General features: G+C 45.0%; 1 protein-coding gene across 2 annotated transcripts in view; it reads left to right on the top strand.

Moving 5' to 3' along the window:
• IPPK (inositol-pentakisphosphate 2-kinase) overlaps window positions 1–13,593 on the top strand; it is a 73,745-nt gene that overhangs the window by 25,187 nt on the left and 34,965 nt on the right. For both annotated transcript variants that reach the window (XM_015570197.1, XM_015570198.1), the window contains exons 6-7: window positions 11,654–11,712; window positions 11,963–12,035. In XM_015570197.1, the coding sequence (XP_015425683.1) occupies window positions 11,654–11,712; window positions 11,963–12,035 (132 nt within the window). The remainder of the gene's footprint in view (window positions 1–11,653; window positions 11,713–11,962; window positions 12,036–13,593) is intronic.

The raw sequence follows: 13,593 nt of genomic DNA, 5'->3' as shown, positions 1-13,593 counted from the left end.
GCCCCTTGCTGGTCCTGCCTGCCACTCCTGCTCATCCCGGCCCCGCTGCGCCTGCCGCCCCTGCCGCTCGGTAGGCTCACTGCTGGGCTGCTGTGGTCTCTGGGCCGCAGCAGCCAGCATGAGCCCTGCGTCTGGCATCCATCTGTTAGCTGAGTGGCGCTCCTGCTGTGGGAGCACACTGACCACCAGGGTGCCCCCTGGTGGTCAGTGTGCATCATAGCAACTGGTCGACTGTTCGAACCAACTTCGCTTAGGCTTTTATATACACTGAGTGGCCAGATTATGATGACCACCCCATCAGTACTTCGTTGGGCCACCTTTTGCCTTCCATACTGTGGCGATTCTTCTTGGCATTGACGCCACGAGATGTTGAAAGGTGATGCGAGGAATCTGACACCGTGACTGATGAATAGCACTGTCCAGTTCTGTGAGATTTGATGGTTGTGATACCAGCTGCCTGATGGCTCTTTTAACTTCGCCCCACAAATGCTCAATTGGATTGAGATCTGGTGATTGTGGGGGCCACCTAAGCAAGGTGAAGTCTCCCTCATGGGAGACTTTCATGTTCTTGAAACCACTCCTACACAATACGAGCACCGTGGCATGGCACATTGTCTTGTTGGAAGAAGCCATCTCAATTGGGATACGCCAGCAACATGATAGGATGAACTTGATCAGCAACGATACTTAGGTATGTTCTGCTATTTAGACCAGGGGTGGGCAAACTTTTTGACTTGAGGGCCACAATGGGTTCTTAAACTGGACCGAAGGGCCGGAACAAAAGCATGGATGGAGTGTTTGTGTGAACTAATATAAATTCAAAGTAAACATCATTACATAAAAGGGTACGGTCTTTTTTTTTTTTTAGTTTTATTCATTTCAAACGGGCCGGATTCGGCCCGTGAGCCGTAGTTTGCCCACGGCTGATTATTAATAATGATCTGGCTCTCTAGCAACTTCAGCACGAAATTATAGCTAATTTGCCTATAAACGTTAGGTGGTCATAATAATCTGGCCACTCAGTGTATATAGATTCTGAGAAGTCTGAATTTTTCTTGTGTGTAGCTTCTAAAGTCTCTGCTCAGTTATCTTAGCAGGCAGCTAATGGTTTGGAAAGATTTTCTTAAATGCTGGAACCAGTAAGATTCTCAGTTTTTGGCAAGAGGCTCTGTGTATATGCTGAGGCCTGCTTTCAACCCTCAGCAGGAGAGTTGCAACTTTGCCTTAGCTTTCACTTTCAGAGCCTCTGACCGGCAGGAGGTGAGGGCCTTTTGTAGGTCTTTGCAGAGCCTGTGCCTGGCCATCTAGATGTCCCAAGATGTGCTGGAGTTTTTACACCCTGTGCACATCTCACCCCTCAGTTTTTTCTGTTTAGCTTCAGGTTTAGCCTGTTGTTTGCCACAACTGTTATTCCCCATTGCAGGCACCTATGAGGTTGAAACAATTGCCTCTGAATCGTTTTCATAAGTGCCCCTGGGAAACAGTGCCCCTTTGGTGCCTAGTAAGCTCTGAGACAGGTAAGTGAGCACAGCAAACCAAGAGATTGATTGGTGAGGTGATTGCCTGCATGTCCTCTGGCCCTGTCCCGCCCTCTGCAGGCCGCCAGGCTCCTGCTTTCACCAGGACTGCTGGTTTCCATGGTTTCCTTGGAACTAGACAGGGGTCGGGGCGGGAGGTGGGAATAGGATATTAAAGTGGCACAAAGCTCACAGTTCTTACTTAGATTTGGCTGTATTTCTTGAGTAAATGCTCCCTAGATTGTTGCAAGACTGGTTAATTTTCAGAGTTACAAAAATTTTAATTGATTCTGACCGTTTTGCACTTTTCTCATTGCTCATATGGGGGAGAGAATTTCCAGAGGTTCTTACTCCACTGTTTCTACTGACTTAATACCTGCTCATTTAACTGATAAAATATGGAATTGTATGAATGAGGTCACCTGCTTTCTCAGAGGTAACTCATGTTATCAGTTTGTACATCCTTCCCAACTTCTTCCTGTGCCGACAAAAATAAACATCATGCAGTGGAAGTGAGGTGATGCCATCTTTATACATATCTGTGCTCACATGTGCCTGTATACTCATTTCTAACGCAAATACAGGGGCTTGCCATGTGCAATTGTTCTGCTAATTGCTTTTTTTCACTTAAATAATCCTTAAGGATTGTTTGTTGTGCAGCCTTAAGGGTTTTTCTTTGCATATTGTATAAGTATGTGAAACATATCCCTTTTTTTCATTTTTGAATGTATTTTATATTGTTGATAGTATTACAGATATTTCCCATTCCCCCTCCCATCCCCCTCCTCCCAGTCCCTACCCAACCCCAGGTCTTCACCACCCTATTGCCCGTGTCCATGGGGTATGCATATCTGTATATATAGAAGGCTACGTGTCTGTCCTTCCCTCCGACTGGTCGCTATGATGCACACTGACCACCATGGGGCATATGTTCAATGCAGGAGCTGCCATGACGCACACTGGCCATTTAAAAATAAGCAGCACCATGGACCTGGCGCTGACAAACCAACACTTGGCTTCCCCCAAGTGGGACACAGGCCCCACCACCACCCCAGAGCAACACCATTTGATATTCACGGAAGTCCTGGAATAGGTAGGTAGGAGACTTGGTGGAATTCTATTTTCTTTTCATTAGCCAGAAAATGGAGATTTAGAAACTTGACCCAACTGAAAAGAAGCAAGAAGTGGTGGACCTTGAAAATGACTTCAGGTTTCCTCACTGTGCAGAATATAATCAAACACTGCTGCAGTTAAATATTTTACCCTTTGTTCTCCCTGCGTGGTCTACAATAATAATCTGCTTCATGTTGATATTTACTGCTGTGTTGCTGACAATTATCTGAAAGAGAAGTTGGGGTGCTTCACTGGGCTGGATAAAGTTTAGCTAAATCAGAAAACAGGTCTAATTAAGCAAGTTCATTCTGCATATATAAAAGGCTAAATTGACTCGCGCATGCGCGGTACATCTAAAGCTCTCGCTGACACCATTCACACGCGTGTGTTTTGATTTGTCATTGTCAGTCTTGAATTTGGTTGACACCTCTGTTATTGAGAAAGGTTTAATAGCAATATTAAAATATTTTTTCTAATTAATTTCCTTCAATATGTACAAATCCATGCACCGGGACACTAGTAAGTATATAAGTTCTTTGATTTATCTCTTCTCGGCCCTCTAGCCCCACATCGAGGTATGTCAGTCTGTTCTATGCCTTCCTGCTTCAGGTCTTATTTTGTCGGTCAATTCATTTTGTTCATTAGATTCCACAAATAAGTGAAATTATGTGATATTTGGCTTTCTCAGATTGGTTTATTTCACTTAGCATAATACTCTCCAGGTCCCTCCATGCTGTCCCAAAGGGTAGGAGATCCCTCTTTTTTAGAGCTGCATAGTAGTCCATGGTGTAAATGTCCCACAACTTTTTTATCCACTCATCTACTGATGGGCACTTGGGCTGTTTCCAAATCTTAGCTATTGTAAATAATGCTGCTATGTACATAGGGGTGCATACATTCTTTCTGTTTGGTGTTTTGGGGTCTTTAGGATATATTCCCAGAAGTGGGATCACTGGGTCAAACAGAAGTACCATTTTTAATTTTTTGAGGAAACTCCATACTGTTCTCCACAGTGGCTGCACCAGTCTGCATTCCCACCAGCAGTGCACAATGGTCCCCTTTTCTCCATATCCTCTCCAGCACTTGTTGTTTGTTGGATTTTTTATAATAGCCAGTCTGACATGTGTGAGGTGAAATCTCATTGTAGTTTTAATTTACATTTGTCTGATGATTTTAGTGACTGAGCATTTTTTCTTTTTAAATATATTTTATTGATTTTTTTACAGAGAAGAAGGGAGAGGAATAGAGAGTTAGAAACATCGATGAGAGAGATCGATCAGCTGCCTCCTGCACGTCCACCACTGGGGATGTGCCTGCAACCAAGGTACATGCCCTTGACCGGAATTGAACCTGGGACCCTTTAGTCCACAGGCCAGTGCTCTATCCACTGAGCCAAACCGGTTTGGCATGACTGAGCATTTTTACATGTGTGTCTCAGCCATTTGTATGTCCTCTTTAGAGAAATGTCTATTCAAGTATTTTGCCCATTTTTTAATTTGGATTGTTTTTTTCTTTTTGTTGAGTTGTATGAGTACTTTATATATTTTGGATATTAACTCCTTATCATATGTATCATTAGCAAATATGTTCTCACATTCAGTGGGTTTCCTTTTCAATATGATGGCGGTTTCTTTTGCTGTGCTGAACCTTTTTTGTTTTGATGTAGTCCCATTTGTTTATTTTTTCCTTAGTTTCCTTTGCCCTAGGGCAGTGTGTGGTGTAAGTTGGTGGGCTCGTTTCATCTTTTTGCATGTGTCTGTCCAGTTTTCCCAACTGGACAGACTGAAGAGACTATCTTTACTCCATTGTATGTTCTTGCCTCCTTTGTCAAATATTAGTTGATTGTAATGGCATGGGTCAATTTCTGAGGTCTGATCCATTAGTCTATATGCCTGTTCTTGTGCCAGTACCAGGCTGTTTTGGTTATAATGGCTTTGTAGTATAGTTTGATATCCAGTATTGTGATCCCGCCTACTTTGTTCTTCTTTCTCAAGATTGCTACAGTTATTTGGGGTCTTTCTGGTTCCATATAAATTTTTGGACTATTTGTTCTATGAAGTATGCCATTGGTATTTTGGTAAGGATTGTGTTGAATCTGTAGATTTCTTGGGTAGTATAGACATTTTAATGATGTTAATTCTTCCAATCCATGAACATGCTATATTCTTCCACTTGTTTATATTTTCTTTATTTTTTCAATGTCCCTGTAGTTTTCCAAGTACAGGTCTTTTACATTCTTGGTTAAGTTTATTCCTAGGTATCTTTTTTGTTGCAATGGTAAATGGGGTTGCTTTTTTAGTTTCTCTTTTTGAGTGTTCATTATTGGTATATGAAAATGCCATCGATTTGTGGATATTGATTTTGTATCCTGCTACCTTGCCGAGTTCATTTATTAAGTTTAGTAGTTTCTTGGTAGAGTCTTTAAGGTTTTCTATGTATAATATCATGCCATCTGTGAATAATTATAGTTTTATTTCTTCCTTTCCAATTTGGATACCTTTTATCTGGCCTCCTTGTCTGATTGCTGTGGCTAGGACTTCCAGTACTATGTTGAATGAAAATGGTGGAAGCGGGCATCCCTGTCTTGTTCCTGTTCTTAGGGGAAATGGTTTTAGTTTTTTTGCCCATTTTAGTATTATGTTGACTGTATGTTTGTCATTTATGGCCTTTATTATGTTGAAGAATGATCCCTCTATTTCCACTTTACTGAGAGTTTTTATCAAGAAAGGGTGCTGTATTTTGTTGAATGTTTCTTCTGCATCTATTGATATGATCATGTGGTTTTTATCTTTCAATTTGTTATGTGATATATCACAGTTATTGATTTGCAAATACTGTACTAGCCTTGCATCCCTGGAATAAATCCCACTTAGTCATGGTGTGTGATCTTTTTAAAATATTGCTGAATCCAATTCGCTAATATTTTGTTTAGGATTTTAGCATCTGTGTTCATCAGGGATATTGGCCTGTAATTTTCTTTCTTTGTAGTATCTTTATCTGGTTTTGGAATTAGGATAATGCTGGCTTCATAAAAAGAGCTTGGATTTTTTTTTTTTTTTTTGCTCTCTGGTTTGGCTCAGTGGATAGAGCGTCAGCCTGCCAACTGAAAGGTCCCAATAAAAATATTTTTTTTAAAAAAAAAAGAAAGAGAGCTTAGACATGTTGCTTCCTCTTGGATTTTTTGGAATAGTTTGAGGAGTATAGGTGTTAGTTCTTCTTTGGATGTTTCATAAATTCTCCTGTAAATCCATCCAGTCAGGGACTTTTGTTTGCTGGAAGTTTTTAAATTACTGCTTCAATTTCATCCGTTGTCATTGGCCTACTCAGGTTTTCTGATTCTTCCTGATTGAGTTTTGGAAGATTGTATGTTTCTAAGAATTTGTCCATTTCACCCAGGTTGTCCAGTTCGTGGTCATACAGTTGTTCATAGTATTTTCTTACAATCCTACGTGTTTCCGTGGTGTCCGTTGTTATATCACCTCTTTCATCTCTGATTTTATTTATTTGGTTCCTCTCTCTTTGTTTCTTGATGAGTCTAGCTAGGGGTTCATCAATCTTATCTTTTTAAAAAACCAGCTCTTGGATTTATTGATATTTTGGACTTTTTTTTTTTTTAGTCTTTATGTCATTTATTTCTGCTCTGATCTTTATTATTTCCTTCCTTCTACTTCCTCTGGGCTTTTCTTGCTGTTCTCTTTCTACTACATTTAGTTGTTGGGCTAGATAGTTTATTAGTCCTTTTTGTTGTTTCTTGAGGTAGGCCTATAGTGCTATGAACTTCCGTTTCAGCACTGCTTTCGCTATGTCCCATAGGTTTTGAGTGGTTGTGTGTTCATTTTCATTTGTTTCCAGGAAGTTTTTAATTTCTTGCTTGATCTCCTTGGAAACACATTCATTGTTTAATAACATGCCATTTAGCTTCCATGTATTTGAGTGTTTTTGAGTTTTGTTATTGTAGTTGATTTCTAACTTCATGCCACTGTGATCTGAGAAGATGCTTGGTATTATATCAGTCTTCTTGAATTTATGAATGGGTGAAATGTTCTGTAAATATTGGTTAGACCCATCTGATCTAGTGTGTTATTTAAAGCCTCTGTTTACTTGTTAATTTTTTGTCTTGAAGATCTATCCAGTCAAGTCAGTGTGGTGTTAAAGTCCCCAACTATGACTGTATTGCTGTCAGTCTCTCCCTTAAGGTCCATCAAGAGTTTTTTAATGTACTTCATTGCTCCTATATTGGATGCATATATGTATATAAGGGTTCTACTTTCTTATTGAATCATTCTGTTTAGTACAATGAAGTGGCCTGCTTTGTCCGATATGAGTATTACTATTCCAGCTTTTTTTCCCTTTCCATTTGCATGGAATATATTTTTCTAGCCCTTCATTTTAAGTCTGTGTGTATCTTTTTTGTTCTGAGGTGAGTGTCTCATAGACAGCACGTATATGGGTCATGTTTTCTTATCCATTCAGTCACCCTATGTTTTTTGAGTTGAGCAATTAATCCATTTACATTTAAGGTTATTATTGGTAGGTATTTATTTATTGCCATTTTTATTTTCTTTATGCCTATGACCCTCTCTCTCCTTTTCTTCTTCTTAAAGCAGTCCCTTTAACATTTCTTGCATTGCTGATTTGGTGGTAATGTACTCCTTTAACATCTTATTCTGTGGAAAGTTTTTATTTCACCTTCAATTTTATATGATAGCCTCGCTGGATACAGTAGTCTTGGATTTAGGTCATTGCTTTTCATTTCTTCGAGTACTTCATGTCACTCCCTTCTGGCCTGAAGTGTTTCTCTTGAGAAGTCAGTTCCAATGGGAACTCCTTTGTATGTAATTTTCTCTCTCTCTTGCTGCCTTTAAAATTCTTTGTCTTTAACATTTGCCATTTTATTATTTTTTAGTCCTTACCTCAGGATACTTTTCCATTGATTTTTAGAGAGAGTGGAAGAGAGAGGGAAAGACAGGAATATTGATGTGAGATAAACACATCAATTGGTTGCCTCCTGCATGTGCCCCAACCAGGGCCCAGGCCGGGGTGGAGCTGCAATGAGGTGTGTGCCCTTGACCAGAATTGACTTGGGACCCTTCAGTTCGCAGGCCAATACTCTATCCACTGAGCCAAACTGGTAGGGCTAACATTTGCCATTTTAATTATGATGTGTCTAGGTGTGGGTCTCTTTGGGTTCATCTTGGTTGGGACTCTCCATGCCTCCTGAACTTGTATGACATTTTCCTTCACCATGCTGAGGAAATTTTCTGTCATTATTTCTTTAAACAGGTTCTCTGTTCCTTGCTCACATTCTTTCCCTTCTGGCATTTCTATAATGTGGATGCTTTTATGTTTCATGGTGTCTTTAGATCTCCCTTAAGCTATCTTCCTGCTTTTTGATTCTTTTTTCTATTTACTGCTCTAATGGGTATTCATTTCTACGTGTATTCCAAATTGCTGATCCCTTTCCCTGCTTCTTCCAATCTGCTTTTAATCCATTCCAGGGTGTTTTTCACATAAGATATATCATTATTCATTTCTGCCTGGTTCTTGGACTCTATTTCCCTTCTCATGCTGTTGTAATTTGCACTAAGTTCCTTAAGCACCTTTATAACCATTGCTTTGAACTCTATTTCTGATAGGTTTCTTGCCTCCATCTTGTTTAGTTCTTTTTCTGGCAATTCCTTCTTTTCTCTCACTTGGGGTTGTTTCTTTGTCTCCCCATTTTAGCTGTCTCTTTGTATTTGCTCCTATGTACTAGATAGAACTGCTGTGCCTCCCAGTCTGTGGGATGGGCTTACATAGAGGTGTCTTAAGGGGTCCAGTGGTGTAGTCTCTTTGTTTAAATGAGCTGGATGCTCTAGGAATGTTCCTTGTGTGCATTGTTTGGGCTCTCCTGTAATTGGGACTTGATTGTTGATGTCCTGTTTGTGGGAGGGATCTCCTCTCTGACTAGCTTCCAGTTTCAATCCCAATGTCTTCCTGCCACCTGTCTAGTGGTCGGAGACTCCTTAGCCCAGAGGCTGGGTCTGCCTTGAGCCTCACACTTTGGTTGACCCTGTTCTGAGCTGTACTTCCTTCCCCACGGAGCTGGTCCTGCTGGTGTCACCTGCAGGCACTTGGGGTCCTGCTGGCTTTTGCTTTCCTGAGCAGTCTGGGATGGTGTCTGTGGTGGCGACCAAACTGCTGTTTTGACTAATTAGATCATTCAAAGACTCAAAGCCTCTAGAGAACCACCTCTGTCTGCAAACTGATTGGATTCAGTCTTGAGTAGCCTCAGGCAATTGACCACAGTTTGGGTGAAAGGTTTTCCAACAGGGTGGGACAACTGCTCTGCCTGTAGGCTAATTGTTATTCTCAGTCTCTTAATGAGCCTCAGAAACTCCACAGGGTGAGGCAAGGGGCTTTCCAATAGGTGGGCCAACTGTCTCCCCCCCCCCCAACCCTCAGGCACAAAACACCTGGATAGCAAATGTCTGTGTGAGAAAGATGACCTCCACAGCATGAGGGAATGACTCAGTACAGGAAACTGGGGTGTCTACCTTCTGAGGTCTAGCCACATAGCCCACACCCTGGCTTCTGCTCAGCTTCAGTCCACTCTGTCCTTCCTCTACCAGAGCCCAAGGTGAGTGGCTGCACATGGGATTTTGTGCACTGGCCCTTTAAGAGGGTCTTTGCATTTCTACCCGTCTCTCCCTGGCACACAGCAACCCTGCTGCTTTTCACAATCAGATGTTATGTGAGCACCTTTCTCAGTTCTGGTGCTCTCTACTGGGGGGCCCACTTTAGGGTTTAGACCCCAGAGTTCTCAGTGGCACCCCCCTCCCCAAGCTGAGATCTCTCTCCAGACCTTCAGCTGCTGTCTGTGGGTGCCCAGCCAGCCCTTTCACACCTCCGCCCCTCCTGCCAGTCTCTGTGTGGTCTCCACTTTCCGTCCTTGGTTATCAGGGTTCTCTCCAGCTGGTCTTCAGTTGGTTATTCAGGAAGTTTTTCTGTATTTTAGTTGTATTTCCAGTTTGGTCCTGGGAGCATGTCTGTGAGCTTCCACTTAATCCACCGCCATTTTTAATCCCTACATATATCCTTTTTATTCTCTCTCTTTTTAAATATATTTTTATTGATTTCAGAGAGGAAGGGAGAGGGAGAGAAATAGAAACATCAATGATGAGAGAGAATCATCTATCAGCTGCCTCCTGTACACCCCCTACTGGGGATCGATCTGGCAACCTGGGCGTGTGACCAAAATTGAACCCTGGAGCCTTCCGTCCACAGGCTGATGCTCTATCCACTGAGGCAAACCAGCTAGGGCTGTTTTTTTTTTCTTTTATTAAGTAAGTGATAGCATATGCTTTGTTCTGCAAGTTGCTTTTTGCCTTGAATAAATTTTGGTGATTTTTAGTTCTACCTCTTTCTGTTGGTGGCTACATATCATTTATCCATTCCTTCACTGAACATGTGTCCTGCCATGTCCTGGCCCATGAGAGCACATCTACACTAATAAAAGACAAAGATGCTAATTGACTGTACCTTTGCTATGCATTAAGCCACGCCCACCAGCCAATTAGAGCAACTATATGCAAATTAGCCCAACCAAGATGGCGGCTGGCAGCCATGGAGCTGGAGCAAGCAGGAGGCTTGGTTACCCCGGCAGTGGAGGAAGCCAAGCTTCCCGCCTGCTATAAGCCAGCTGTGGCCTCCCCTCATGGCAATAAAGTTTCAATTATAGAAGACAAATAAACCCCAGATACCTGCTTCCAGCCAGCCTCCACTGGGAGCTTGGGTGGCTGGGGGCCATGGCCAGCCTGCAAACAGCCATCAGCCCCTCACCCAGGCTGGCTAGGCACTCCTATATAATAAAAGGGTAATATGCAAATTGACCCTAACAGCAGAACAACTGGGAATGACTGGTCACTATGACACTATGACACATATTGACCACCACAGGGCAGATGCTCAATGCAGGAGCTGCCCTCTGGTGGTCAGTCTGCTCCCACAGGGGGAGCTCTGCTCAGCCACAAGCCAGGCTGATGGCTGCCAGTACAGTGGTGGTGGTTGGAGCCTCTCCCGCCTCCTCAGCAGCACTAAGGATGTCCGACTGCAGCTTAAGCCTGCTCCCCACTGGCAAGTGGACATCCCCCGAGGGCTCCCGGGCTGCCAGAGGGATGTCTGACTGACAGCTTAGGCCCACTCCCTGGCGTATCGGGCCTAAGCCAACAGGTGGTCATCCCCTGAGGAGTCCCAGACTGTGAGAGGGCACAGGCTGGGCCGACAGACCCCCCACCCCCGAGTGCACAAAAATTTGTGCACCGGGCCTCTAGTGTACTATGATTTACTTAGTTGTTTCTAGGTCTTGCCCTTATTGATATAGCAGTGAACATCCTTGTACCTGTGATTCCTTGTAGATTTGCCAAGTCAGGATACCCACCTTTTAATTTTTTTAAAATATGTTTTTATTGATTTTAGAGAAAGGAAGGGACAAGGAGGAGAGAGATAGAAACATCAATGATGAGAGAGAATCATTGATCAGCTGCCTCCTACACACTCCCTCCTGAGAATCAAGCCCAAAACCCGCGCATGTGCCCTGACTGGGAATCAATCTGGTGACCTCTTGGTTCATGGGTGGACACTCAATCACTGAGCTGCACCAGCCGGGCCCACCTTTTAAATTTTGATGGAAACCAGCAAGTGGCCTTTTAAAAGGTTGTGCCAATTTTCTCGTTGACAACATGAAATTGCTATGAACCACACCTGGATATTATAATTTTAAAGATTTATTTATCTGGTTACCAGATTTGGCCATGTCACTTTAAAAAGGTGCTTGCTGCTGCTTCCTGCTCATGTAGAGGCTGGGCCGGCAGCCACATGGTAACCTCAGAGGAGGGCCAAGCACCCACCCCAGCTGGTGAGGGTGTGTCCCAGAGGTGGTGATACCTGCTGGGACTCTTATCATCCCAGCCACTTGGGCTTGTGCTAAAGTCACCTCAGTGCTGCTCTCAGTCCCATCATGGACACGTGTGGTTTCTTCACAGGTGGCAACTGGGAAGTGGAAGCAGATCAGTAAATACTGTCCCCTCGATCTCTACTCGGGGTAAGAGACCGTCTTTGTCCCTAGTGCCATCTTCCCTGCAGGAGGGGTGGTTGGGGTGTTCTGTGAGGAGTCATGGGGGTGTCCTGTGAGGGGTCATGGGGGTGCTTTGCCAGGCGGGTGGAGACAAGGTGCTCCTCCCCTGAGAGTGGAGACCCACAGCCTGTGCACCAGGTGCCCCAGCCACAGCTTGGCCACAGGCAGGGACTGCAAGACCTGCTACTGACCCTGCGCATCGTCCTTTCCGTTTTAGAAATAAGCAGAGAATGTACTTTGCCTTGAAAAGCTTGTTGCAGGAGGCACAGAACAACTTGAAGATATTTAAGGTAAGAGTTGCTTCTGTGCTGTGGCTCTCCCACAGTGGAGCCCGCCATGCCGGGCTGAGCGGTGCACCCTGCTCTGCTCCCAGCCGGGCGGACACACAGGGTGGTCCTTCCGAGAGCATCCAGGTGGAGCCCCGCCCCCAGGGGTGGGCTCCCGGACCCAGGTGCCTGGGCTCCAATCAGCCCCGACCTGGGTCTGGGGTGAGGACAGGCCTGGGTGCCGCTGAGGCCTGGCTGGCATCTGCCTTCCCAAACCTGGAGAAGGGCGACCCCCAAAGTCAGTCTGTGTGTTTAATTCTTATAAGGACTTGAGGAACTCGATGTTTGAATTAGAGGATAGATTTCTTTCCATCGGGGGACTTACCTGGAACCTGTGGCCAGGCTGGCATTCTGTCTGAGGTGGCCTTTCTGGCTGCCCTGCCAGCTGGGCCCCGGACAGCTTGTCCTGCCCTGCGCCTCAGACCTGGGCCGTCTGCTGCTTCTGTTGCCATCAGCACGAAAAAAATCTAGAGTTTGGGAGAATTGTCTCAAAAGGGGTGGATTAAGAGAAGGTACACAGCATGGCTTTTAAAAATAACATCTGGAGCAATGCAGTTCGTTTCCTCAAGTGCCGTCACCTTTTTTAAATTTTATGTTTTTATTGACTTTAGATAGAGAGAAACATGGATGAGAGAGAAACATTGATCGGCTGCCTCCTGCACGCTCCCTCCTGGGGATCGAGCCCGCCACCCACGCGTGTGCCCTGATGGGGAATGGATCCTGTGACCTCTTGCTCATGGGTCAGTGTTCAACCAGTGAGCCACCCTGACGCGGCCCAGGTGCCATCACTTCTGAGCAAGCTGAGGTGCTGCAGGTCTCGCCTTCCATGCCGCGCCGCTCCCGGTGTGGAGCAGTTTCCTGGCCACACTCGGCACCGCCATCCTACTGTTCGTGTTCGTCCGCATGTTGTTCGTAGACTCCATGACTGTGGCTCTGTCCACCCCAACACTGGTCACTTGTGAAACTTTGGGGGGACATGTGGAGTGACATGGAGCCTGAGTTGATGGCTCTCCTCCAAAAGTCACATGAGGTCCTTAAGCAGCTGTACCTGTGGGGGTAAAACTCCATGCCCTCCGACTTCAGATGCTGCGGAGAAGAGGTCTTCCGCCTCTGGGCTTGCTCAGCCCTCCTGGGCTGGGAGGGGGACCAGCCTCACGGGCCAGTGCTGCCACCGCACTGGGCCTCGCACTGGGCCTCAGGCTCAGTCCAGGCCTCCTGGTGCCAGCTCAGCACATCCTCTTGGCCTGTTTTCCTCCTGGGAACTGTTGCCTGCCCTTGGCCTGGCACACCCTGCTCCGCAAAAGGCCCATCTCAAGGGTGTCTCTTATGGCTTCCCTGGCTTTGGCTGGTGGTGGCCTTCGTTGTGTCCCCATCACCTTGGACACCCACTGAGCTCTGGCAGTGCCAGCAGGGCCTCCTGGGGAGGCTGCATCGCGTTGGTTCCCAGGACTTTGCTGAGGGAGGCACACCTGTCTGCACGCCTGTGGGTTGACTTGGCCACGTGGGGGGGGGAAGGAATGGC

Source organism: Myotis davidii, unplaced genomic scaffold (assembly GCF_000327345.1).
Source record: "Myotis davidii unplaced genomic scaffold, ASM32734v1 scaffold287, whole genome shotgun sequence".
NCBI classification, from domain to species: domain Eukaryota; kingdom Metazoa; phylum Chordata; class Mammalia; order Chiroptera; family Vespertilionidae; genus Myotis; species Myotis davidii.
The sequence above is the reverse complement of the archived record's forward strand: the minus strand, read 5'-3'. Positions and strand labels throughout refer to the sequence as shown.